The sequence below is a fragment of the Canis lupus genome, chromosome 16 (genome assembly GCF_048164855.1).
Source record: "Canis lupus baileyi chromosome 16, mCanLup2.hap1, whole genome shotgun sequence".
Lineage (NCBI taxonomy): Eukaryota > Metazoa > Chordata > Mammalia > Carnivora > Canidae > Canis > Canis lupus.
The window spans coordinates 35,069,575-35,095,798 of record NC_132853.1 but is presented as its reverse complement, the minus strand read 5'-3'; the positions used below and the strand labels follow the sequence as shown (position 1 = coordinate 35,095,798).

Below are 26,224 nucleotides of genomic sequence, written 5' to 3'. Positions count from 1 at the left end.
AGAGGACAGAGAACCAACAAGAGCACAAGATGATAGGCAATCAGAGTGAGATGGATGATGGCCATGGGAGGAGAGGCAGCCAGGTGCTTGGAGACCAGTGGTGTCTGGTAGTCAGAGGTGGGTAGAAACATAAGCCACTGCCCTCCTCCTTCACCATCCCTGGTGAATGACACCCTCCCTCACTGCTCAGTGAGCAGTACTTAGGGAGGAATTAAAGAGGGAGGGCCTGACCTAATGCAGAGCCAAGAGCCTGCAGGTGAGGGGCAGAGAGGACACAGAGAGGTTGGAAATCGGCAGAAGTCAGAGGGAGAGGGGCTGAGGTTTAAAACCCCAGCATGGATTTTCACATGAGAGGGGAAGACTGAATCTGGAAATCCTAGAGAGCTCATAAAACTGGGTGACTGACCACGGGTTTTCAGGAGAGTGAGCAGGGGAGATTCAATGTGGTGTAGGGCCATCCACTCTGCGAATTCCCCCCAAGCCCTTTCCTGCACTGGTGCAGGGCTGTAGAAGGTCAGCCCCTCTCAGCTGGACATGACACAGACATATGCAGAATGTTAGTGGCCAAAGGCCAAGATGGCTGGAGGAGACCACAGAGATTCACCTCAGTGATCCAGAGGCTTGAAGGAAAGACTCCCTCCCTACCCTCAACCCACCCCCCAAGTCTTTGGATGGAAAGACTCTGACCCCTAAAGAGCCAAGGAGAGTCAGCAAGTCTTGGGGAGCTGGGAACAAGGGACCTGCTGCTTGCAAGTCAGGGGCTAGTCTGGGGAAGCTGAGGCTAAGGGACACAGGTTTCTGCTCCCCCGAGGGTCAGTGGAGGAGGAGGACAATGGTCTCATTTGTCTCTCATAGTTTGGAGATCCCAATCCTCTGCAGCCTTTGCTTATGCTGCTTCCCTATGGGTCTGGTTTCTCCAGAGGCACATGGTCCAAGACCTTGCCTCCAAGGAGCCATCAAGAGCATGACCCCAGAAGAGCAGCAGGAAAACCATGGGAGGCAATGTCTCAGTATCTTTACTGCACAAATGAAGCTTCATCACAGGCCCCAAGTGCACAGCTGGGAAGCAATGGGGGTAGGGGTCCGTGGGGGTGGGGGGCTGTAGAGAAGAGGCAGAACCTTGGGTGAGTTGGCAAGAAGACAGGGAGCATGCTGTGCTCCTATGGTTGGGGAGGCTCCAGTTTGGTGTGGGGGTGAGGGGGCAGCTGGGGAGGACATAGCCCCCAAGAGGGATAAGACCCTCCTCATCAAGTCTCATCTCCAAAAGTCACCTCCAGCAAGCCTTCCCAGATGCCTTCATCAGGGAGGCTGTCCCTATTCTCATCTCCTTCCTCCAACCTCCCAAAATATAGACCCCACCAGCCCCTCAACCCAAGTGGGGCGCCTGCTCTGCCTGTATCCCCACATAACTCTGACATCTATGTAGCAGGGGCCGGAGTCCTCTGGGTAGGCACAGGGTAGGTGCTCACCAGCACTTTCTGAGTCACCCTGAGAAGGGTCAGCTCCACCTGGAAGACTTCCTGAGGGAGGAGGCCTTGGAGTTTGGGAGAGGCCAGAGGACCTTCCAGATGTCGAGGGGAAAGAGAAAGAAGAAGAGACCTTAGTGCTGGGAGGGAGTGCTCACACCTCCTATGACAGCCACATTTCCCACCAAACACCTCAAGTCTAGGGCGTACCTGCCTTTGCTGCCCTGGCTAGGAACCCCCAAAACATGTGAAAGGACCAGCCTATTCCCCTGACCAGTCTCAGCCAAGGAAGCCCAGGTCTGGGGAAGGAGAGGCCACGGCTAGGCAGAAGGCTTGTCATTTACTCGTGCCCTGCATCCCACAGGACCGAGTCTCTCGGGACTAAAGGCTGACAGCCCCTCCCAGCACTGACCAGGAACAGAGGGAGGCTCCCCAGGGGGAGGTGGGGGACTTCTCTTGCTGTTTTCAGGGGTGTTGGTGGGGAACGGGTGGCCTGATGGGAAAGGGGAGCAGGTGTTTACCTGGTCAGGAGAGACTTGGCTGAAGTTCAGATTTAGCCACTTCAAGCATACCATGAGGAGAGAGAGTTCTTTTCTGTGCTGCTGCCCCAAACTTCCCAGGCAAGGGCAGGGACAGGCAGGGACAGAGAAGGCTGAGGGCCTGGGCCCCCCGACACTTCTGGAGAACCCACCACTTTTCCTGGCCTAGCCCAGCTCCTACCACAAAGCCTTTTAGGTGGTAACATCCCTCTGTGCAGAGATGAGAGATGAGGGCTAGGGGAACAGAGACACGGAAGGAGCTGGGACAAGAGGGCGGAAGTAGGGTGTTGGAGTTGAAGGAGGGGGTGAGAGAGAAGGCTCTAGAAGGCTCGTTGGCAAGGGCCCGGGAAGTGGGGCAGAGCTGTCCCTTCATCCTGGCCCAGAGGTGGGGAGCTGCACGTCGCTGGCCCCTGTACCCTGCCCACAACCTGTGTCTTCACTTTCTGGGGGCCTACCCCACACTTGCAGGTAGTTCTGGGTATGCGTTCGGGGGCTGTCCTCGGGGGATGTGACCTTACAGGGAGGTGGCTGCTTGTCGGCCCAGGGCAGCACCCCCCCACTGTCCCTCCTGATTATCTTTCCCGTCAGCTCTGCCTGGAGGGACAGCCTTCCGCTGCCAGAGATGGAAGGCAGGCTGCAGCTTATCTGACCCAGTCTGGCCATGGGGGAGCCCCTGCTCTTGGGGGCCTGGATCATGTGAGTCAGGGAGACCAGAGAGATTGCTTCCCCCCCCTCATCCTGGGAGCCAGGAGGCCCCCTTCCTGTCCCAGTTTCCCAGTCTCTCCTTTGAGAGCAGGCCTGAGGCTCCTGGGCGGCAGCCAGATTCCTGCTGGGAGGGTGGGCTGTGGGGGGATGGGCAGGCAGCAGCTACTGTTCTGCAGGTCCCATCCCCCACGTGGAGTGAGCCAGGCTCCTGCCTCCTCCAGCTTCCAGAGTCGGTTCACCCGCGTGAGACAAGAGTAATGGACCCAGCCAGGGCCTGACCCAAGAGCCTTGGCTCCGAGCCCAGCACTAAGAACACTGTCCGTAAATATTTGGGGAGTGAATGGTGCCCGCCCCTCTGCACACAGCCGACTCTTTCCTGCAGCCCTAGAAGGCTTGTGGGAGCAGGAGGCCATGGTGTGCATCCCTCTGCCTCCAAGCTGGGATGGGATCGGCACCAAGGATCGGCCTAGACCATCTTCCTCTTTACCCACAGTGGCCCCACTTTGGCCATCCCCCTGCCTCCAGGCTGGACAAAGCCTGCTCCAGCTGGGAGACCCCAAGCCTTCTCTCTTGGGTGCAGGATCCTTTGCTAATGGGTGTTCCTGTGTTCGCTTTGGCAGCACATATGCTAATGGGTGTTCTTACTGAAATCTAGCTTCTGCTCATTTTATTATTATTATTATTATTATTATTATTATTATTATTATTCATGAGAGACACAGAGAGAGAGAGAGGCAGAGACACAGGCAGAGGGAGAAGCAGGCTTCATGCAGGGAGCCCGATGTAGGACTCATCCCAGGACTCCCGAATGCAGGCGCTAAACCTCTGAGCCATCCAGGCCTCCCAAGCTTCTGCTCTTCTGAGAGCCCTGGAGTTGTTATTGGAATGGAAATGAACCCCATCTGGCCTTTGAAAAATAATCTATAGTCCTCACTTTGCTCTACTGTGCCCTTCTGGAGAATCTGCTCTTTGTCACTTGGCCTAGAAGGGCTGAGCCCTGGGCAGAACCCCCAAAACTCCTTGGGGATCCCCTTCCCTGATCCACCACGAGCCTGGAGAGGGACACCTTTCCACTTCCCTGCAGCCTCAGATTAGGACAAGGAGAATGTCTTTGGAGGGACATCTCTGGACGATTCCCACACCAGGCAGCTGAGAATGCACCTGCTGCATGGGCATGGCTTACGTGGTCTCGGGGTGCTCCCTACCTGCACCCCCAGGGATCTGGGAGAGGCTGTGGATGCAGGGCTGTGCTGTGCTGGGCTGTGGGTCAGGAAAGCTGGAGTCAGGGCTGGGAAGAAGGCAGCTGTGTCTGCTTTTCCAACCTTGCTCCTTTGCCTAGAGCTCAATATCTAACCTCGTTTCATGAGACTGCCTTGGCCCACTGTCTTGTTGTGTAATACCGGGCAAGTTATTGCAAAGCTCTAGAGCTCAGTTTCCTCATCTGTAAATGGGGATAATAATAGTGCCTGCTTCCTAAGATTGCTTTAAGGATCAGATGAGAGCACGTATGCAAGGCACTTAGCATGGGAGAGAGTACAGACTAAGTATGCAATAAATGTTAACCATTATGACTGAGGGTTTTAAGACAGAAGGTCAAGTTCCCCAAGTTCTCTCAGCCCTGAGCTCTGGGTGTGCTTCTCATGGCCTGGGGGAGGAGGGTTATGTGGGAAATAAGGTCTTCTGGGACCAGACAGACTCCTGGCTCTAATCAAGCCAACCTTCTCCTACCATGATGGGGGGTGGGGGTGGGGATAGGTCTCTGGCTCTTGCAGGTCTCTAAATCTGGTGCCTTCTCCCAACCCCCTCCAGCCTTGCCAGGCTGTTGCCCATCCCACTTCCAGGAAAAGAGACATAAACACGGCAGGATGAATGAGAGCCCCAGCATCCTCTCCGGAAGCACCAGGGTGGTGAGGAGCTCTTGTCTGGGCCAGGGAAGGTCTGGGAATTCCTAAGGCTTGGGTGGGGGAGCCCAGGGAGGAGGGAAATACCCTTTCCAGGAGCCAAAGGCAGGTGAGGCAGGATAGTTCCCCATCTGTACCCCTCCACACACACAATAAAGGTCATGTTCAGACCCCTGCCACCCTGTCTGTACACCCATCGAGTGTGAAGTGGTATCTCACTGTGGTTTTGATTGATTTGCACTTCCCAGATGACTAATAATGTTGAACATCTTCTTAAGTGCTTATTGGTCATTTGTGTATCTTCTTTGGAGAAGTCTATTCAGATGCTTTTAAACCACCTCACTGGCACCAAGTCACTAGGCTGTCCTTCCTCCTTCCATTCTCCCCACTGCTCTCTGTTCTCCCTCAAAGCCCAGCTCTAGCCAGACCCTCCCCTCTGCTTGAACCTTCAAGGGCTCCCCATTGCTTGTAGCCAAACCTGCCAAACTGTTCTGTGAAATATGTTTAGGAAAAAGAAAGAGGCATTCCTCTGAAAATGGTGCCACAGTAAACTACAGTCATCGTCTTGGGAAATGCTGCAAACTCAAACGCTCTCCATGTTTGTCAACGCGTATTGGCTCAAAGCATTCCCATAGCAAAAACCCCCTTCCCAGACCCAGAATTTCCCAAATGAACATAATGATAGACACACATGCTGCCTTGTATTTTCTTTTTAACAGCTTTATTGAAATACAATTCACATGTCGTACCACTTGCTCAAAGTGTACAATTCAGTGGGTTTTAGAATACTCAGTCATGGGATGCCTGGGTGGCTCAGGGGCTGAGCATCTGCCTTTGGCTCAGGGTGTGATCCTGGAGTCCTGGGATCGAGTTCCACATCAGGCTTCCTATAGGGAGTCTGCTTCTTTCTCTACCTCTCTCTCTGTCTCTGTCTCTCATGAATAAATAAATAAAATCTTAAAAAAAAAGAATACTCAGTCATGTAACTCCCACTACAATCAATTTTGGAATATTTTTATTACCCCAGAAAGAAACCCCATACATGTTGTTTAGCCATCATCCCCAACCTGCCCCTGTTTCTCCTTCTGTACCCTAAGCAACCACTAATGTGCTTTCTGTCTCCATATTTGTCTGTTCTGGACATTTCATATAAATGGAATCATACTACATACAGCATCTCATGACTGGCTTCTTTGACTCAGCAAAATGTCTTTAAGTTTCGACCATACCGTAATGTGTATCTGTGCTTCATTCCTCTTTATGGCCAAGTCCATTGTGTGGATGTGATACTTTTTTTTTTTAAGATTTATTTATTCATTCATTCATTCATAAGAGACAGAGAGAGAGAAAGAGAGAGAAGTAGAGACATAGGCAGAGGGAGAAGCAGGCTCCATGCAGGAAGCCTGATATAGGACTTTTTTTTAATTTTTTTATTTATTTATGATAGTCATACAGAGAGAGAGAGAGAGAGAGGCAGAGACACAGGCAGAGGGAGAAGCAGGCTCCATGCACAGGGAGCCCGACGTGGGATTCGATCCCCGGTCTCCAGGATCGCGCCCTCGGCCAAAGGCAGGCACCAAACCGCTGCGCCACCCAGGGATCCCCTGATATAGGACTTGATCCCAGGACTCCAGGATCCCACCCTGAGCCACCCAGGCGTCCCTGGATGTGATACTTTTTGTTTCAAGTGAGTTTTACTTTGGGGCTATTATGAATAATGATGATGCTATGAACATTTGTGTTACAAGCTTTTGTGTAGACACGTGTTTGTTACTCTTGGGTGTAAACCAGGGAGTGGAATTGCTGAGCCAAATGGTCACTCTATATTTAACTCTTTGAGGAAATGCCAGACTATTTATTTTTTATTTTTTGCCAGACTATTTTTTGAAGCAATCCCAACATTTAACATTCCCACAAACCTTGCACGAGGGTTCCAATTTCTCTGTGTCCTTACCAAAACTTATCTGACTTTTTGGTTCTAGTCATCCTTGTGAGTGCTGAGTGGTATCTCACTGTGGCTTTGACTTGGATTTCTCTAATGACTAGTGATGTTGAGCACCTTCTTACAGGCTTGTTGGCTGTTCCCAGGTCTCGTTTGGCAAAATATCCATTCAGATCCTTTGCCTGTTTTTAAGCTGAATTACTCGTCTTTTTATTATGGAGTTGTAAGCGTACCTTATATATTCTAGATACCAATCTCTTATCAGATATATGATTTAGAAATATTTTATTCCATTCTGTGAGTCATATTTTGTTTTCAGGAGGGTGTCCTTTGAAGCACAGAGGTTTTAAATTGTGAAGTGCAGTGTCTTAGTCCACTTGGGTTGTTTTGACAAAATACCACCAACTGGGTAGATTATAAACAATAGACATTTGTGGCTCACATTTCTGGAGGCTGGAAGTCAAAGTCAGGGCATAAGCACAATGGGGTCAGGGCCCTCTTCTGGTTGCAGACTTCTCCCTGTATCCTCACATGAGGCTAAGGAGCTCTGTGGAGCCTCTTTTATAAGGGCACTAATCCCAATTATGAAGCTCTGCGCTCTCCATCTAGTCACTTCCCAAAGGCTCCACCTCCTAATATCTCCACTTTGGGGATTAGCATTTTAGCATATGAATGTTGAGGCCAGGAACACAAACATTCAGATCTTGGCATTCACTTTACTTATATTTCCTTTTGTTGCTTATGCTTTTGGTATTGCATCTGAGAATCCATTGCCAAATCCAGGATCACAAAGATTTACCTCTGTGTTGTCTTCTAAGAGTTTTACAGGTTTGGTTCTCGCATTTAAATCTTTGATGGATTTTGAGTAAATTTATGTATCTGATCTGAGGTAGGAGTCCAACTTCATTCTTTTTTTTTTTTTAAGTTTTTTTTTTTATTCATGAGAGACACAGAGAGAGAGGCAGAAACACAGGCAGGGGGAGAAGCAGGCTCCGTACAGGGAGTCCAATGTGGGACTCGATCCCGGAACCCCGAGATCACGCCTGAGCCAAAGGCAGACACTCAACCACTGGGCCACCCAGGCTCCCCTCCAACTTCATTCTTTTGCATGTAGATATCCAGTCCTCACTGACATTTCCCTTCGTATATTTATAAAAAGTCCAGTAGCAGCTCATAGAACTCTGAGTGAGTACTTGTTGGGAAATGCCAATCTACAAGATTGGATCCAAGTTTCTTAGCCTGATCAAAGCTCCTCACCATCTGCTTCCAACTTCTCTCTTTCTACCTTGTCTGGACTGGCCTCTTGCTGCTCCCTAGACTCCTACTGGGTTTTCCTGCCTGGATATCTAGGATACACTGTTTTGATGCTTCCCTCTACCCCCAGCCCTGCATGCACACACATATCACCCATCTTTGCCTGCTGAAATTCACTCATCTTTAAGGAATAATAATAGCCAACATTTATTGGGCACTTGCTATATGCCATTTTCCCAAGTAATCTGTTTCTATGATCTTATTTAATTTTTACAGTAACCTTCTGAAGTATATATTCCTATTATCTCCATCTTACAAATAAAGAAGTTGAAGTTCAACATGAGTAAGTCACTTGCCCAAGGTTACTCAGTTAGCAGGTGATGGAGGGAGAATTTGAACCCAGGCCATCTGGCTCGAGCTCTCTGCTCTTAACAAATCACCTTCCAACAACCTTTGCTTATCACTGCCACTCTGCCCACCACCTCATTAGTACCAAAATATATTTACTCAGCTCTGTGATGCATTTCACTGAAATAACAAATTAGTGAGTGAGTAAAAGAATTAATAGAACTGCATTGTCAGAGCTGGAAGGGACCCAAGCCATGATGGACATTCCAGGATAACAACTGGATCTGACAGGGAGGTTCTGAGACTCATCCAGGGTCACAAGGTGGGGGCAGAAACCATGTCAGGACCAGGTCTCTTCGCCACCAGCCTTGCAGTTTTGACAGCACACCTGCCATGCCTCCTTTCAACACACGCTTATTGGGTGCCTTCTCTGCACCGGGCCCCAGTCTGAGTGAGCTCCATCTGAGGCAAACAGGACAAGACTCCTAGGATCCTGTTCTGTCTCTCTTCCCGGGACAGGGAGACTTAGGTCTCTTAGGGCTCCCCCAGGCTTCAAGACCCTCCAGGGCATCTGTGGACTCCCGGCCAGCTTTCTCTATTCTCTTGCAGGGAGCACCGGGAATGGGAGGCAGCAGTTGGCCAGGGGCACAGGGCGGGCCGGGAGGAAGGACCCTGGGTCCAGTTCATTTCCTGGCACCCTTGTTTGCCGCGTGCCCCTGGCTTCTGGTGGCTGTTTCCGCCCCGCCCACAGCCTCCCTGAATGCGTGGGCAGCTGGCCTGAGCTGGAAGTCTCCCACCATTCTCAGTTTTGACTGCCTCTGAGCTGGGCCCTCCCCTCAGAACCCAGCAGATCGGGATTAGAATCCTGCTCCCTTTACCAGCTGTGTGGCCGTGGGCATGTCACTTTGCCAGTCTGGGCCTTTGTTTCCTTCTGGAAAAGGGGACAATAGGACTGACCTCACAGGCTTGTCATGAATAAAGGCTGCAATCCACATAAGGGCTTAGCACTGTGAGACTCCAAATAAAAACTACTGTGCCTTTTCTCTCAGCCCAGTTCTCCCCATTTTCCTCCTCCAGGAAGTCTTCTAGGATGCCAACTTTTTGCTGTCTCCCCATCCTTATGTTAGAGTCCCACTCTGAACCTTGGGGTAGGCCAACCAGGCTCCTCTGTGATGAGGGTGTTGTGATGGGGTTTCCCAGGTGCTGATACCTCTACTAGCTCTTAGGGATCCATTTCCTGGACACAGAAATGTCCATGTCCCACATGAATGGAGCCAAGGGGAACCCACAAAAAACACTGTGAGTTGTCTGATGGACCAGAGAAGATTCAATTTAATGTATATCATTGACCTCCACTCCAAGCAGAGCACTGCAGTAGGAGCTATTGGCAGGATGGATGGAGAGAGAGGGTCTGAGCATGCTTTTCCTGGGAGTCAGGGCTGTTGGGAGACAGCCACTGTCACCCCCACTGCCACCATCACAATAAAAAATAACATTTATTGACCTATTTACTATGTGGCAGGGACTGTGCAAATTCTCATTTACTCTCCACGGCGACTCTATGGTGAGAGTGCAGTTATTCACTCCAGTGTGCAGATGGAGAGACTGAGTCACAGTCATATGTCACTTATTGCCCAAGCTAATAAATGACATGTGGCCCAATGTGACAAGTGCTTTTGTCCTAGGGAAAAACAGTTATCCTGGAGCAAAAAGCATCTGTGGAGGCCAAGGGAGCCAGGAAGATGGTGGATTTCATTTGACCTTGATGGGAGCTGTCAATGGGCAGGCAGATGCTGGGGTGTGGCTTGCAGATGGAGGGAATGCCCTGGGCAAAGGTCTTGAGAAAGAGATGAGCAGGATTTGGGGGATGAAGATCCTCCCACCCCCACCCCCGCACCCCCACCCTTGCTTGAAGCCATGGGGAAAGGACGAGAGTGTGGAGTGCAAGGACCAAAGGTAAGCAGGCAGTCATGGAGGACCTCAACCCCAGACTGAGCAGCTGGGTATTTTAGGCTTGGTTCTGCAAGTTGTCCAAAGTTGATGTTTTTTGTTTGTTTGTTTATTTGTTTTTAAGATTTTATTTATTTATTTGAGAAAGAGAGAGGGAGCAAGCATGAGCAGGGGTGGGAGTGGGAGGGTGGGGTGGAGGGGCAGAGGGACAAGGAAACTCCCCCCTGAGCAGGGAGTCCAGCACAGGACTCAATCCCAGGACCCTGAGATCATGACCTGAGCCCAAGGCAGATGCTTAACTGACTGAGCCACCCAGGCACCCCCAAGATTGATTTTGAATACAGTCAGGGTAGGAAATCCTCTGCACCCAGATAATGATTGTCTAAGAGAAGAGAGCAGAAAGGGCACAGTGTGTGTCCCCATGCCAGGTGCTCCCCAGGTATGATCTTGGTCACTCTCCCAGCTGTCCCCAGAACAGGGCACGATCATCACCTCTTTGCAAAGAAACTGAGGCTGAGATGACCAAAAGTGAGTTGGGACTGACGTGCATTGGGGTAGCAGATCCCACTGCCTGGCACCCTGTCAGCAAGTGTGACTGTACAGTGTTCTGAAGTCTATGGGAGCAGAGAGGAGGGTAGGCGTGAAATGAATGAAGTGGGGACCCCAAGACAGCAAGAACAACAAGAGAGGTAGATGGCAAAAAGGACAGAACGGAGGGCCTGGAGTGCCAGGTATACGTGGTGAGTGGCCTATGGGAATATCACCCATAGGGGTGACTATGGGGACTATCATGGGGACTATCTCAGGGGAGCTTGCTGTGGGCCCAGCCTGACCACAAGGATCTAGGCTGCCATGGCCAGATTGACGTCAGGTTGAGGCTAGTGCTTCTGGGGAAAGACCTCCAAACACGGGTTTGGAGTGCACCCCTTTGGGGTTCCTTGTGGACTCTGGCCTCTTTGTCTCTCTCCACCTCCATCCTGGGGCCTCTGGCAGATTCCCCGGAGGCCCTGCACATCCACTTAAGAGACCCTAGAGGTCTTGCAGACTCACGAGCAATCCCTGCTACTGACCTCTCCTTGTGTCCCTTGCACCCGCTGGCCACCAGATCCTGCCCCCATCCTCACCCAAATACCTCTCAAATGAAATTGAGAGATAATTCGATGTCCACAGCTGCAATAGGGCAGGTCCTCATCCTTTCTCATGTCCCTTCCTGCATTAGCCCCTGATCAGTCTTTCAAATCCACAAAGGCTCTTAGCTCAGGGCCAGATGCAAAGCCATCCATTCCCTTCAGTTCTAAGGCCAGCAGGCTTTCCTGATCATGTCCCTTACAGCCTCTGTGCTTGCGATTGCTGCCCTGCTGCCCTGCCCATGGCACCTCACTGGGCCTGTGCCCTTGTGTGCATCTGCTTGTCCTCCCCCATCTGTACCCCTGGGCACTGTCTTGCTCAGGAGTCAAGGTGGGCTGTGTCCTATGTCCCCGCTCCGCCTCCAAGCCACTGTCAGGAGTGCCGCCCAGAGCAGGTCTGCCACTGAGGGTTTGGCCTTGACACAACTCTTCCCTTCAGAGGAGTCCGGGACACAGTGGGGAAGGAGACCTCCAGAGGGCAAAGGCCAAGACTTTGGGCATCGTTTTGCAGGAAAATGAAATCCCTTCCTCATTGCCCCATCATGCTAACAGTTAACCAGAGAGGGCAGTCCCGGGGCCTGTCGGGAACCCCTGCCCGCCCCTCCCACCCCCATGAAATCATTCTTTGTCCCAGATCTGGCCTTTTCCTTCCCTCCCCCTACCTTCATGCAGCCTGAATCATTTATCCCCCCAGGGCCCTGGTTTCTGTGGGCGAAGCTGTAACATCCTGCCCCGTCCCTGCCAGGGAGCCCACGTGCTACCCTGCCAGGTAGAGCTCCTTGCCTTTTAATAGGAACATTCAGGAACAAGGCCTTAGGCCACAGGAAGGTTGCCTCATGGTTAGCACTTCTGTGATCCTGGCAGGAAAGGAGAGGGCCCTTAATGATGAAGGGAATTTCTGCTACCTCCCAGATCAAACTCCAGAGGGTGCACTGCCTCATCCATCAGACTCAGGGACCTGAGAACAGGTCTAGTGCCCTCCCCCTGCTGCACCCACCACCCCAACCCCCCCCCCTTCCCTGGACCTGGCTGCCCTGTCCTCTGCTCCTTAGCTCCCTAAAAGTTGCAAGCAAATTTCCAATCTGGGGTAGCTGGTTTCACTGCCCTGCTTCGCTGGCCAGCTCACTGGTGAGGTCCATAGGGAGGTGGGTGCTGGGACGAGGAACACGGGCAGGGAGGAGGCTCCAACCTGTTACTCAGGGCCCAGCTGGGTCCGGAGTGGGTGGGGTGGAGGAAGTGAGTCAGTGGGCACAGCGATTCATGCCTCAGAATTCTGACTTTCCTTTTCAACTCACTGAGCCAAGACATTTGTCCCAACAGGATCCCAGGCCTGGGGAGGGGACGGGGGGCAAGAGGATATTTATGAGACAGAGTTGGCCTCTCACTCACCTCTATGGAGTTCTCTGTTTTAGGGCCATAAAGAGAATGTGGCCAAGTGGATTCGGCTGGACATGCGGTGGGCGAAGACCTCCCATGTCCGAGGGACTGTCATGAGTGCTAGAAATGCAGGTGTACTCAACAGTGAGCATAATTACCACACAGTGAGGGACTTCTGGGCCCCGGTTGTGCTGTGTTCCCACAAACCTGTGAGTCTGGTATCTATAATCACACTGCAAGCCCAGACTAGAAGTCAGTGTAAAGGCTGGAAGATTCGAGAATGACTGCGTGTCACCCCCACTGCGCCCCCCTCCCGTTGCCCCACAAGCACCAGCCCTAAGATACAACACGGTGCATGTTTAGGTTGTTTACATGTGAGAGCTCTCCGAATGTGGGGTCAAGATGAGAGCTCGGCCTCCCCGAAAAATGTCCCACTTCATCTTGGACACCCCTGGGGGTCCTCAGCTCTGTGCCTGTACGTAGTAGGGTGTCAGTGAATGTTTGAGGCTGACGGATTCTGAGCTAGGGACTGGGCGCCTGCCCTGTGGTATCTAGGTCACAGGAGAAAGGAAATCTGATAAACCCATTCATGCTTCACTGCTCCTCCTTCCCTCCTCAGTAATTTGCATTTGCGGATCAGAGATAGAGACCTGAGTCTTAATTCAATAGCAAAGATTTGGTCTACTTGGCTCAACAAATCTTCAGCGCCCTGGGACACACGGGATGCCGGCTAGGGAATAATGAGAACTCACATCCAGCCCTTTCATTGCACAGATGGAGAAATCGAGTTTTGGAGGAGGAAAGTAACTTGATGAAGGTGAGAGGGCCGAAGAGAGCCTGCACTTAATCCACAAGGCACGCCGATTCTGCTCCATGTTTCTTCTCCAGCTCCCTGTGCACAGCCCATCTGCACTCCGACCTTCCTGTGAGAAGTGAGGGAGCAAGCAGTGTAGTTCAGGGCTCCTGGAGACTGAGATGTGGGTGGCGGTTACTCAGACGAAGGCTGATGCAAACCTAGCAAGCCCTGAATAAACCAAGGCACCTTTACAGAATCTTGACGTTACCATTATTGTAACTGAGAAAACTTCACCCCAAACCAGGTCCCAACTCTTCTGCTTTCTTCTCTCCCTCCGTTCTGATATTCTCTCTCCATCTTGCTAGTCCTTTCCTTCTCCCTTGTCTGGATACTCCTCCAAGAAGCCTCCCTGCCTCCACAACAGAACCCACAGTTGGCTTGTTGTCACAGTCTCCTGCAGAAGCAGATGGACCCCACCCAGGGTTTTGCTTGATGTCAAGACTGATGACGCCACACATGCCAGGAGGGTATGAAAAAGTTTACTATTTACATAATTGAGGTCTCTGGGGAGAGCAGGGCTGGCCTTTTGAGCAAGGTCTGAAATGGTGTGAGAGAGCAAGAAGAGATTGCTTCACTGTGGCTAGGGACTAAGCAAGGTGAGCCTTTATGCAGGAAAGGGGTTTGAATCCCCCTTGGACACCAAAGGAGGGAACATGGCCCCAGGCTCTGTTATCAGCTGATCCAGGTGTGGGGCCTAGAGGGAGAGGAAGAGGTGGGGCTTACGGCTATCAGCAGTCAAACATAGAAAAATGGACTCTGATTCCTTCACACATGTTATTCCATGTGCCCTTGTTTCTCTCTACCTTTCTAGGTGAGGCTCTTCTCCATGGAGAAGAGTTGACACAATAAAGTCAGCTGATGGACGAGATGAGGCTGTGGATGATTTGTCACTGGAACCAGGGGACTTCAGACCCTTGTCATGAACTTTGAGGTTTCTCCTGCATCTCTTCAGCTCAGAGACCTTTCCAGGGTCCACATCTCCCAACATCCCTCCTCCAGCTCTGTCTCCCCCCACCCCCATCTATCTGACACTCCTCCACATTCCTTACCTCGAGCCCTCCCCCACTCCCGGGCGCCCTGCTCCCACTCCACATTCCCTCAGGATACTCCCCTGGAGTGGAAAAACCATCCCTCATCCCTTTCCTGCTCCCAGCCCTGGGATCGGACATGCTGGTCATTCCTGTTTGGGATGGCCCAAGAGATAATGGCTGGCATACAGCCCATCTGTCATCACAGGATTCTCAAAGCTGTTTCAGGTAGGACCCCTTGCCCACACTGAGCATCCACCCTGGCCCCTGCTTTCCTTGGCCCCTGCTGTCTCCCCTTCTCCAGAAACAAGGTGGAGGACCTGGCAGCCAGCCCAAAGGAGAATAAGGTAACTTCAGGTCAGCTTTCTATGCCTTGCCCCCAGATGTCTCCTAATCCCTGCACACCCTGGGCCACAAGGCAGACCACGGGGAGAGGTTGGGTGGCTCTGGGAGTCACAGCTCAGGAACGTATGCTGTCCTAAGGGCAGATAGGGATGAGCACCATAGACCACGCTGTTATGCAGTTGCTTTTGTTCAGATGCATCTGGCTATCTAACCAACATCTGCTCGGGACTCGTCTCTTACAGACACAGGTGTGGTCAGTAGCTTCCAGTGCTAGCTCTGCCTGCCTCGAGCTGCCTGACCTTGGACATCCAGGTTTCCTCATAAGTCAAATGAAGATGATAATACTGACCTCGCAGGGAGGACAGGAGGATGAAATGAGTCTTCACATGAAACAATTCATACACTATAATGTTCAAGTCCCCCTCCAGGTTCTCAATCTAATTCTGTACTCCAGAACTCCTTTTTCTTTTCCTTAGGGAGGGTGCCAAATTGTACAAGTTTAGGTCCCCCCCCCCAAACTTAGACCTGCCCTGAGTAGTGTACAAATGTTAATGATTAGCACAAGTGGTCAAGAAGGACTCTGAGGTCAGATAATACATGATGAAAATCCAAGCTGTGTGGTCTTAACCAAGTTGCTTAGCCTTTCTGAGTCTCAGGTTCCTCATGAAGCAGATAATCCTCAAAGATTATTGTGAGGTTTGATCTAATAATCCTCGTAAAGTACTTAGCATAGTTCCTGCTGCATTAGCACTTTTTCCTTTTTTTTTTTTTTTTTTTTTTTTTAGCATTTTCTACATAGTAGTTTTCATTTTATTATTATAAACTTCCAGAAACAGGGACTCTAAATCAAACTGCAAGAGAGTGAGGGCTGAGGGCTGAATTTCTGGGCCAAAAGAAGAAAGTTCCTTCAGCCTGGAGAAAACAATGTTCAGGGGAAGTGGGTCTTTGTACTTGCAATATGAAAAATCTGAGTTAGATTCAAGAAAGTACATAGTGACCTCTTGAAGTTCCCTTTCAATTAGATTCTTCTGAGGATGACCGGGCCTTTGGGCCCTGCCCACCTACCTCCACCTAGTGCCACTCACTACACACCTACGGAGGCTGGCGTCCCCGCCCCATCTCCAAACACTCAGGCTGAGCCCGGGTAGGAGGAGGAGGAGACATTTGGGATTCTGCTGTGCCGGGCCCTGAAGGCAGGAGCGGATGAGATATGGGTGCAGTCTGGGCCCAGTTCCCTGGCCACACAGTGCATTCTAAGGAGAAGGGACTCATTTACACCCCGGAGGGTGTATGAGGGATACCAGAAGGCGGAGCCCTGTGGGGGAAGTGCTGTCTTGCTGCTCATTACAATTAGCAACGCTTGGTTAGTACCACTGCTAAATATCTGTCGGGCTTTGCCGAGGGAACATATCCAGCCCGGGTCAGGGTGGGTGGGTGCGGGCGGGCCAGAGAAGCACATCTGGACAAGGACAGCGAAGGGCCTGGGTGCGAGGAAGAAGGCCCAGAGACCGCCAACCGCCTCTCAGGGATTCACAGCGCTGCGGAGGCGAAGCCGGCATTGCCCCGAGCGGCGCGCAGATGTGGGCTCCCAGATGCGCCAACGCCGGGGCTCTCCAGCCGGCCCGCCGAGGTGGCCGCGCCGGGAACGGCCTTGCCAGCAGCAGCAGCGGCCGGAGCCCAGCCTCCAGACAAATCCCACCCCCGGCCCCGCCCGGCCAATCCATCTTGCTCGGGAGGTGACGCTTCCTAGGAGAAGCAAGGGGCGGAGAGGGGAAACCCAAGCCTTTGGGGGCTCCCGACAGGTGTTTGGGGGAGAGGGCGGAGCCTGGTCGGGGAGGATGAGGAGGGAGGGGCGGTGCTGCCCCTTTAAGAGGCGGTGGCGGAGCCGGGACCTTTTCTCTTTCCCCGGAAGGAAAGCGGAGCCCCGGCTGGGCGCGCAAGGTGGGGAGGTGCGGGGCTGGGCGTGGAGGCGGGGCGCGCGCGGAGAGGACCGCTCCCTCCCGTCTTCCTCGCGATCCACGGGTCTGCGTTCCCAGATCCGCCGCGGAGCCCAGGGCGAAGGGGGCGCGGCCGGGACGAGCCGGGGGCAGTGCCCGGGGCGGGGGGGCCGTGACCGGCGGCTGGGCAGGCGGGACGGTAGACCGGCGAGCCTCGGAGAGGAATCGGGGCGCGCAGACCCTGGGCGGACGTGACACCGACGCGGCTGAGGGCCAGAAACTTCGCAGCGCTGCGGGGCTCCGGGACGCGCCCGCCGGAGCGGTCTCCGCGGTCCCCCGCCGAGCGCGCGGCAGGTGGACGGGTCCTGGCTCCCAGCGCCGGGCGCCCCCGCCCCCGCCCCCGCCCCCGCCCCCGCAGCCATGGGCCCGCGCGCCCGCCGCGCCGCCTGCGTCCCGCGCCCGGTGCTCTGCGCGCTCGCCTTGATGGTGGCCGCCGGCGGCCGCGTCGCCTCCGCCTTCAACCTGGACACCCGATTCCTGGTGGTGAAAGAGGCCAGGAACCCGGGCAGCCTCTTCGGCTACTCGGTCGCCCTCCATCGGCAGACGGAGCGGCAGCGGCGCTACCTGTAAGTGAGGCGGGCGGGGCGGGGCGGGGCGGGGAGACCGTGCGCGCGCCGGTGCGGATCCGAGCCTGGGCGCAGCCTGGCTTCCAGGCCCGCGGGCCGCCGGCTCTAGTGACCGGGATTAAGGGGGCGGGGGCCTGGGCAGCCCTTCTGCGGCCGAGGTCTGGCGGCAAGTGGAGGGAGTGGGTGTGGGATGGGGTCAGCAGTCATTAGCAAGTGCTGACCGGCCGGAACCTGCCTAAACTCAGCCCCTCAACCCTTTAAACCTCTCTTGAAAGTGGAAGTGGGGTCCCCGTTTCCCAAGCCCCCTCCCACTCTGTCGACCTAGTATCTAATCTATGAATACTTCTCTCCAGGGCTGGGACCTGGGGAAAACTGCAAGGTAAACACTCAGTGGAACCCTCTATCCCCTTTCCTGGGAAGAACCTGTGGGCATGTGTGTTTAACACCTCCCCCCTCCCGCCCGCCGGCCTTTACACCTTGCGTTTAGTCTGCCTGCCTGCGGGCCATGCCAGCCACACCCTCTGCAGAGCCAGACTGGAGGGCCTTCTAAGGGGCTTGGCGCTTGGCGGTTGCAGGGTGAGGTGATGGGCGAGTCTGGGCATTTGGAGCTGTCCGGGAGCTCCCTCTGACCCCTTGAAGATGGGGAAGTAGAGGGAGCTGTCCGGACTCCTGCTTGGTCTCCTGCCCCCACCGCACCCCCAGCAGGGACGCCCTCCCACCAGACATCTTCCCCACATTCCACAGATTCATGTTGAATCTTCAACCCTGAGTGTGTTTGTTTTGGTTTGAAGAGGGAAATGGTGTTTTTCTCTTCTGTTAGACTTCCCCCTCCCTGACAGCTGTAAGGAGAAGGAGGGGGGGAGAGCTACCCACAGGAGAGAGGAGAGAAGGAGATTGCATCCAGCTGTTTGTTTCCTACCCTGCTTCCTGCTTCCCGCTGCCACCGGCACTCTCCTGCCTAGAGTCCAGGTTTCAGGGATTTTTCTTCTGTAGGCTCAGGTGCTGAGGTTGACAGCCAGGGGAAGAAGGCCGCTGGGGGAGGGGAGGGGAGGCTACCCCAGGAGAGAAGGTGTTAGGAAAGGTCAGGCAGGCCCCACCTAAGTCTCTGGGCTGGGGGACCTACCAGACAACTATCCCTACCTGGTGTCTCACTCCACTGAGCAAGAGGACATGGTCTGATACAGGGTGTATTGTAACCTTTCTCAACTCTGGCTGGAGCCTGCAGAAACTTGAGGAAGCTTGGAATGTCCAAAGTCCAAACTCTGCCCCAGCCTTGGCCTCTGCCCTGTCGGCCCAGCCCCTGCCCAGTCTACCTATCTACCTGGGCCTCCATCTAGCTTCTGCAGAGGCTAAGGCCACCACATCCTTCCCAGCGCAGCACCATGCCCTCGGCCAGCCTTTCATCTTTTGCAGACCTTAAAAGTGACCATCAGCACAAGTTTCTGTATTGGCGCTTTTTCTGCCCCAGCCCAGAAAAAGATTTTCTGACTTTCCAGACTGACTCTGCATGATATAAAGCAATGCAGTGTAAAAAGAAGATCAGGAAAGCAAGAGTAAATAATGAAAAGCTGGAGTAGATAATGGGCTCTGTAAACCCCGCTCCCCATCCCCCCTACCCACCATGTGACCTTGAGCAAGACATTTCCCTTCTCTGGGCCAGTTTTCTCCAAAAAGGGGTTGGACCTGGATCTATAGCGTCCTTCCTGCCTCTGTTGGCCTATAAGAGGCAGCTTGCGATTGGAGAGAGAGAAGAGGCGAGGCGCCGGAGTCCCACTGCCACATTCCAGTCTCGGAACTGTCACTAATACCTGAGTCTTAACGTCTCTACATGTTGGCGGAAGGAGGCGGGGCAGCATGCCTTCTTCATGAGGTGCCAGTGGGGCTCTCTAGTGAGACAGCGTGTGTAAAAGGCTCTGTACATGCCTGTGTCTCCGGGGAGCAGTTAGTGCTCTTGTGCTGAAGCCAGGCTCTTACTACCCATGTGCCTCACCCAAGATGGCTGAGCAGAGGGGCTTTACCTTTCTTCCTGGGTGGCTAGAGATGGCATTAGACCTGCTAAGAGCCCAGGAGGTTCTAAAGCTAATGACCCTTGGAGAGGCAGGAAGTTCTAAACAGAGGTCTGGGCCATTCTCTTGGGTATCCTGTCTTTCCCCAGGGTAGTTCTATATCTTGGTTCATCTCCTCTTCTTGCTGAATTTTGCCCCTTGGCCCTTTGGGAGAGCCAGCTGGGCCATCTGGTCTTAGTTGCAGCCAGCTGTATAGCCAGATGTGAACAGCTGCCTGAGTGCACAGCTTAGGGCAACCAACAAGTCAAGTCTTATATTCTGTTAGTCTACAAGTCCTTTTGGAAGAGGGGAGAGGTTTCATGGTCATGAATAAAAACTCTTAGCCTGGGGCTCATAGAAGGTTTGCAGGAGGTGCAGGGACCCCTGAAAATACATGTAAAATCATGCATCTGTGCGTTGTTCTGCGGGCAGGAGGAGGGGAAGAGCACAGTTTTCATCATATTCTCAAAGATGACCTTATTCTAGAAATGGTTAGAAACCCAGGTGTGGACCTTCTTTGTTCCCTATCTCTTTTGTCTCTGGGCTGGAGTTCACCCCAACCCAGGCCCCAGCTCCCCTGGCTCTGGAAGCAAGAAGTGAGGAGCAGGCCCAAGGCCCCAAGAGCTTTGGGCTTCTGTGAGAGGCGTGAAGAGCCCTGGGGAAGCAGAGGGACTGTTCCTCTGGGCAATGGTCCTTGCCCCCAGCCCCTAGCCCATGCTCTGTAGCTCCCTCCTGAGAATCCAGTTGTCCTGGTTTGGTCTGATGCTGTGGGCTAGGGAAGATACCACTGGAGCTTTCTCTCCCCTTTGCCCTAGCCTGGAAATGAGGGTGTCTGCGGAGCCTGGGGCGGGGGTGGCTGTGGCTCCCGGCAGATGAGGTCATATCTAAGGTAGGTAGGAACCGGGCTTACCTGCTGTGCTCTCCTAAAACATGTTTCCCTGGGCAGGGCAGGCGCCTGGCAGCCTCCAAGGCTCGTGCTGGAGGAAACAGACAGAGCAGCTGTGGCTGCAGGCAGAAGGCCTGTACCCCGAGTGCCCTTCTCCGTTCCCTCCGGTGACCAGCCCAGGCCAGGGAGCTTTAAATTGGGGAGAAGGCAGGGGAAGACTCATCTAGTAGAAAAAGAAGTGAAAGGGGGTTGGCCGGAGCTGAACAAAGGAGGAAGATGTCTGTTGCAGCATGAGGGATTGAGGCTAGATAACATGAAGAACGCCCCAAGGGATCAAACATGGAAAAGATACTAAGGAGCCAGCAAGAGGGAGAAGAAATGAGAAAAACAGCCTTGTTTGGGGACATGGCCTCTTTCTCCTGTCCTCTCTCATTCTCTTGCTTCCTCCAGCCTGTTGCTCTGGTTCTAGGGCTGAGTCACCAGTGGGGAGAGGGGGCTGGGTGGGCAGAGTAAGGGCGATGTGGGGGGAGGATGGAGAGGGCTGCGGCTCAGCTCACTGGAGCAAGCAGCCTCTGGGGAGTTGGCTAATTCGGGCAGCAGGATGGGCACAGAGCTGGGATCCAGCATCTGAGAGCTGCCCCCACCCCCACCCCTGGACTCAAAACTGTAGCAGTGCCCTGCGCCACTGCCCCCCGCCCCCGCCCGGCCTGAGGAGTAAGGCATGGGGCGTGTGGTCTGAATGCTCGCCCCTCTGGCCCCCCCACGTTAACTAAAAGCTTCCCAGGCACCTCCCTGATGAGGATCCTGGGAAGTTGAATCTTACAGGCAATTTCTCTGAGCATCACCCCACCCCAGTGTCCCCCAGGGAGCCTTCTTCTCTGCAAGGAGAGCCAACCTGGTGTCTTGAATGCTCCTTAGCTCCATTCCCCAGCCTCCTCCCATACTGCCGTTTTCAGCTTGGCTGTTGCATTAGCTTTGAACACCAACCCCCACAGCCCCCCACCCAAGGAAGAGTGATGGAACCGGGTTGAGGAAGTGCTTTTATGGAACTTGGAGTTCAAGGGGCTCCCCAGAGGCCAGGATGAGCTGTCTGGCTGGAGCCAAAGAAGAGGCTGAGAAGCTGTCAGAAAGCCCTTGAGAGGTCATTTCATCCATCCCCCTAGCTCCTGGAGGGGTCCAACCCGGCTCCAGGAGAGGGGAGGTCAGATCTCCTTTCTTCTGTGCTTCAAGAGCTGGGCAAAGCATCCTACTAGCCTCCCTTCTGACCACAGCCTGGAGGTTGGACTCCGTGGCGGTCTGGGAGGGGTCGGCTTCTGGACTCACTGATCTGGACCAGACCCAACGGCAGGCAGCAGAGGTGCTCCTTTGCATATATGTTTTACATTTCACTTACATGCCAGCAAGGTCTCTCCCACACCTGGCTGCAGCTTAAGGAAGCTGGACCTGACCCTCTGCACATGCCTTTCCCCATCTAACTCCCGGTCCTCTGGCTGTAGACCCATTGGATCCCGGGCTGGGAGCCAGAGGGCCTTAAAGGGCCTCTGAGCAGGCCAAGTAGAAGCTAAAAATACTCCAGGGGGGCTGGAGGAGGGGGGCTCCTTTGGAATCTCTGGGGAGGGAGGGGCCTGGGATGTGGGGCTGGAATTAGGGCACTCGCCCTGCCCCATAACCCATCAGTGGGCACAAAGCTGGAGCAGGGTGAGGGCTGAGTGGGTATAGATGGTAAAGGGGTTTATTTTTTTTTAATATTTTATTTATTGATTTATTCATGAGAGACAGAGAGAGAGAGAGAGGCAGAGACACAGGCAGAGGGAGAAGCAGGCTCTATGCAGGGAGCCCGACGTGGGGCTCCATCCTGGGTCTCCAGGATCAGGCCCTGGGCTGAAGGTGGCGCTAAACCGCTGAGCCACCCGGGCTGCCCAAAGGGGTTTATTTCAACCCCAGTTGCCATTCTTGTTTGGCTTTGCCTGCTCAGTACCCCAGGAGGCTAAGAGGAAGGGTCCCTCAGCCCACTCCCCCTGAGATGAGCAAAGCTGAGAGGTCATGGCCACCCTGCTCCTGAGCTGTCTCATGCCCCAACAGCTTGGTCAGGGCTGCATCTGGGGCAAAGCCATACTTGCACTGCATTTCACACCCTGGAAAGCAACCAGGGCTCCCCAGGGACTCCTTGCCACCCGCCCCCTTAGGCCTGGACCTGTCCCTTCAAATTCATGATAGCCAACACTCAGCCTCTACCTCCAGCCAGATCGGGACAACGACGCTAGAACACACCCCGCCTCAGTGATTCCACCGCCACGAAGTACTGCTTAGGTCCCCTCCTCTGCTCCCTGTAAATAGCTGAACCAGTCTGCTGTTTGCCCTCTGCTCTAGACTCACTAACCTGATGGGGCAAAGATTCCTGGGTGCTTGGAGGAACACCTGGGGGTGAGCCAGGGCCAGTCCCTGATGCCGCCAGAAACTGGACAGACAGTGCTCACGTTGGCCATGACTTCGGAGTCAGAAAGCTCTTGTGAAGAATGAACCTGTTTGTTCCCCTCAACAGCCCTGGAGGTTGATGGGACAGCTGCTGTTCCCATTTCACAGATGAAGCACTTACAGCTCAGAGACGGAAAAAATTGCCCCAGGAGGCAGAACAAAGCCGAGAACCAGGCCCTTAAGTTCCTTTCCCACAGGCTCTTGCTTCCCTCTCTCACCTGTCAGTGGCGCCGGGGCAGATGTCCATGGGTGGTCAGGCAGCGGACTCACCGAGCACCCTCTCCAGCCGGGCAGAGGGTGACTAATGGGGCCTGGCTGCCACCCTGGTGCCCTGCCAGCTTTCCCCCAGCCCCTCCTAGCACTGCTCTGCTTGGAGAAGCTGCACCCTTGCCCCCAGGGATGCTTCCCAGGGTGAGCTCTGAGCTGAGATGTGAGGCGCAGGCAGAGATCCCACCCCTTCCCAGCACCCCAGGCAGTGCATTCCTCACAGCCAGTGGGCGGAGGCACCCCAGGTCCCGGCATGCCCAGGCCCTGCCCTGCCCACTCCCTGGAGCCCTCACTCACAGGTCCCAGGCAGGAGTTGCAGGCGGGGCCGTTGCTGTGTACCTCCAGACTCTGGCAGGAAGCCCAGAGCCTCGGGGTGATAGTGTTGCTGGAGCTTGATCGAGGGGTACCTAGGAGGTACCTGCCACCCAGGAGGCTGTGTCCATCAGGATCTGGCTGGCAATCCTAGCAGAATGTCTAGAGGCTACCAGGAGGTGATATCCCGAGAGCAAAGGGTGGTAGAGCTGTCTTCTCAAACTGAGGTGCACAGTACTTGGGATACATGTTAAATATGCAGGTTCTAGGGCCCTACCCCCAGATGCAATGCAGATGGTCTGTGGTAGGCTGAGGAATTTGCCGTTTTTTAACAAATATGCTGGGGATTTCTCATACTGGTGGGCCAAGGACCTTGTCTTCTGAGATACTGCTTCCAGGCTGATCTGCCTTCCTCTCCTCTAGCCACCTGTCTGGGATGGGGTGGGTGGCGAGGGCCCTAAGCACCCTTGTAGGAACTTGCTTTGCAGTCATTTTCCCCAAAGATGGGTGCTGGGCAGGTTGGGGCCAATCCCCACTCTCGTGCCCACCTGCCAAGAATGTGGCCCTGTGGCCCCACTGTCCAAAGGGCCAGGTACCCAGCACTCCCAGCCCTTGTATGCCTGTCTCAGGGTAGTGGCAGTGACGTGCCAGGGAGAGTAGACCTCACGCAGGTCACTCAGGGGCCTTGCTGGCTGCAGCTCATGCGGCTCCAGTTTTGGGGACACCCACTGCATTCAGTTGTCATCTCCTGCTGCCATTCTTCAGTGCTAGCCCCTAGACCTAGGAGGGACCCAGGCCTCCAGCACTGCCCCTACCCCCTTCACGTGTTCTCAGGCCGCTCTGGAAGTTGATCCCTGTGCGGGGATTCCCCTGGTCATTCTCTCTTCCCGTCTACCTTCACCTCAGAGGCCAAAGCATTCCTTTCAAAACCCAGATCTGACCATGTCATTCAGATGCCAAACATTCCTTTCAAACCCCAGATCTGATCATGTCACTCCCTTGCTTAAAAATCCCTTCCCAACCTGCCCTTCTGGGCTCCCCTTCCACCCCCCACCTCCCCCCACCCCCCGCCCAGGTCCCCCTGCCCCCTGGGTCCCTCCTCCATGTTCCCAGCTCCTGCTGTATAAAGAGCCTTGCAAATCCTGAGTCACCCTGCTTGCTCATGCTTCCTGCCCTTGCACATGTCATACCTTTGCCTGAAGTGCCCTTCCTTCCTTTCTCCTGGTGAGCCCTGGTCATCATTCTCAGACTCTGGCCAGGTTCCCCTCTTACGTGAGCCTCCTAGACTACCCCCCCAACACTGGGTCTGGGCAGGTTTGCACCCTGCTTTCCTCTCCCGAGGCCCTCACTGCAGATATCTGTTTTCTTGCCTGCCTCTCCTGCATTGGCCACTCCTGGAGGGCAGGGGCCAGGATCCATTCATCTCCCGATACCAGAGCCTGGCACACAGCCTGGCACCAGGGACGCAGCAGACGCTCAGCAAACATATTGAACAGAAAGTTGTTTGCAGCAGGCTTTGGGAAGTCTGAGCCCAGGCCCACCAGCCTCATTGCCCCCCACCCCCCACCCCAGGCTCCTGGCTGGTGCTCCCCAGGACCTCGCTGTGCCTGATGGCTATACCAACCGGACCGGTGCCGTGTACCTGTGCCCACTCACTGCCCACAAGAACGACTGTGAGCGGATGGACATCTCAGAGAAAAGTGAGGGAAAAGGCGCTGAGGATCAGCGCGGGGACAGGAGCCTGGTCGGGGAGGGGGGCAGGTAGCACAGAGGGTGACCTGGAGGAGCTATCAGGCTTACCTGGGTTTCTAGTCTTCTTGTCCAGCTGGGGGGAGGGAGCTCTAGGGGAAAGTGGGACTACATGGGATTTGTAGAGCTGAGATTCCTGGTGAGCTGGAGGAGGGCAAGGGAGGGCTGCCTACAGTAGTGGAAAGCCAGGAAGACCAACTCCTGCCCACTGGAGGCTCCAAGCACCAGGAAGATGGGTGCCCTGGCTCATGATCCCTCCCATGCCCACAGGTGACCCTGACCATCACATTATTGAGGACATGTGGCTCGGGGTGACTGTGGCCAGCCAGGGCCCTGCGGGCAGAGTCCTGGTAAGTGGGCACTTACTGTCCGCTCCCCCCACTCCTGCCCTCTCCATTTCCCAGGAGCTGGGGAGGGAAGCAGAGGGTGGGAGAGGAGTCTTTAGTGAGTGAGCTGGGACCTTGCAAATGTCCATTTATATGACTGTATGTCTCCATGGGCCCAAGTGTCCCCTTGATCCTTCACTTATGGCATGCTTCCAGGGCCTGGCATGGCTTGGGTCCTGTCTGAATCACCCACTTCCTTTCCCCTCCTGGGGTGCTCACCCTTCATGGGAATGAGCTGAGGGAACTGAGGAGAAAAGGGCAGAGAGAGCCCGGGGCAGCGTGGCCTGGGCCCGCTCCTTCCTGACAGGCTGGCCCGCGGAAGAGGCACAGCCCTTCTGACCCCAGCTCACCCCCTGGGCTTTGGGGGCCACTCCCTGCTGTCACTTGTCACTTCCTGGCTACATTCTTCAGTGTCAGCCCCTGGGGTCTCAATTTCTGAATCCCAGATAGGCGATTTTCCTTTTTTTTCCCCCCCACTTAAAAAAAAGTGTGATGTGAAATTTACAGATAGCAAAATGTACTGATATTGAGTTTTAATGAGGTTTGACAAATGAAACACCTGTGTAACTGACACTCATTAAAGAAATATTTACATTACTCCAGAAAGTGTGCCCCCCTTCTAATCAATCGCCACCCCCATGGTCATCCCTGTTGCATTTCTTTCACCTTTGAACACTGTTTTAAGCTCCAGGGGTTTGCATCA

At 54.2% G+C, this 26,224-nt stretch overlaps 2 protein-coding genes across 6 annotated transcripts in view; both read left to right on the top strand.

Annotated features, from left to right (window-relative positions):
- Positions 1-26,224, top strand: part of PDK2 (pyruvate dehydrogenase kinase 2) — a 115,393-nt gene that overhangs the window by 47,968 nt on the left and 41,201 nt on the right. The window lies entirely within an intron of this gene.
- The window catches only part of ITGA3 (integrin subunit alpha 3), a 29,802-nt gene continuing 20,758 nt past the window's right edge, over positions 17,181-26,224 (top strand). The window contains exons 1-3 of one of the 2 annotated variants that reach the window (XM_072780119.1): positions 17,181-17,401; positions 24,959-25,086; positions 25,406-25,485. In XM_072780119.1, the coding sequence (XP_072636220.1) occupies positions 17,196-17,401; positions 24,959-25,086; positions 25,406-25,485 (414 nt within the window). In that variant the 5' untranslated portion in view covers positions 17,181-17,195. Of the gene's footprint in view, positions 17,402-17,721; positions 17,781-24,958; positions 25,087-25,405; positions 25,486-26,224 lie in introns of those variants that run through there. The other variant, XM_072780120.1, reaches the window with a different exon arrangement.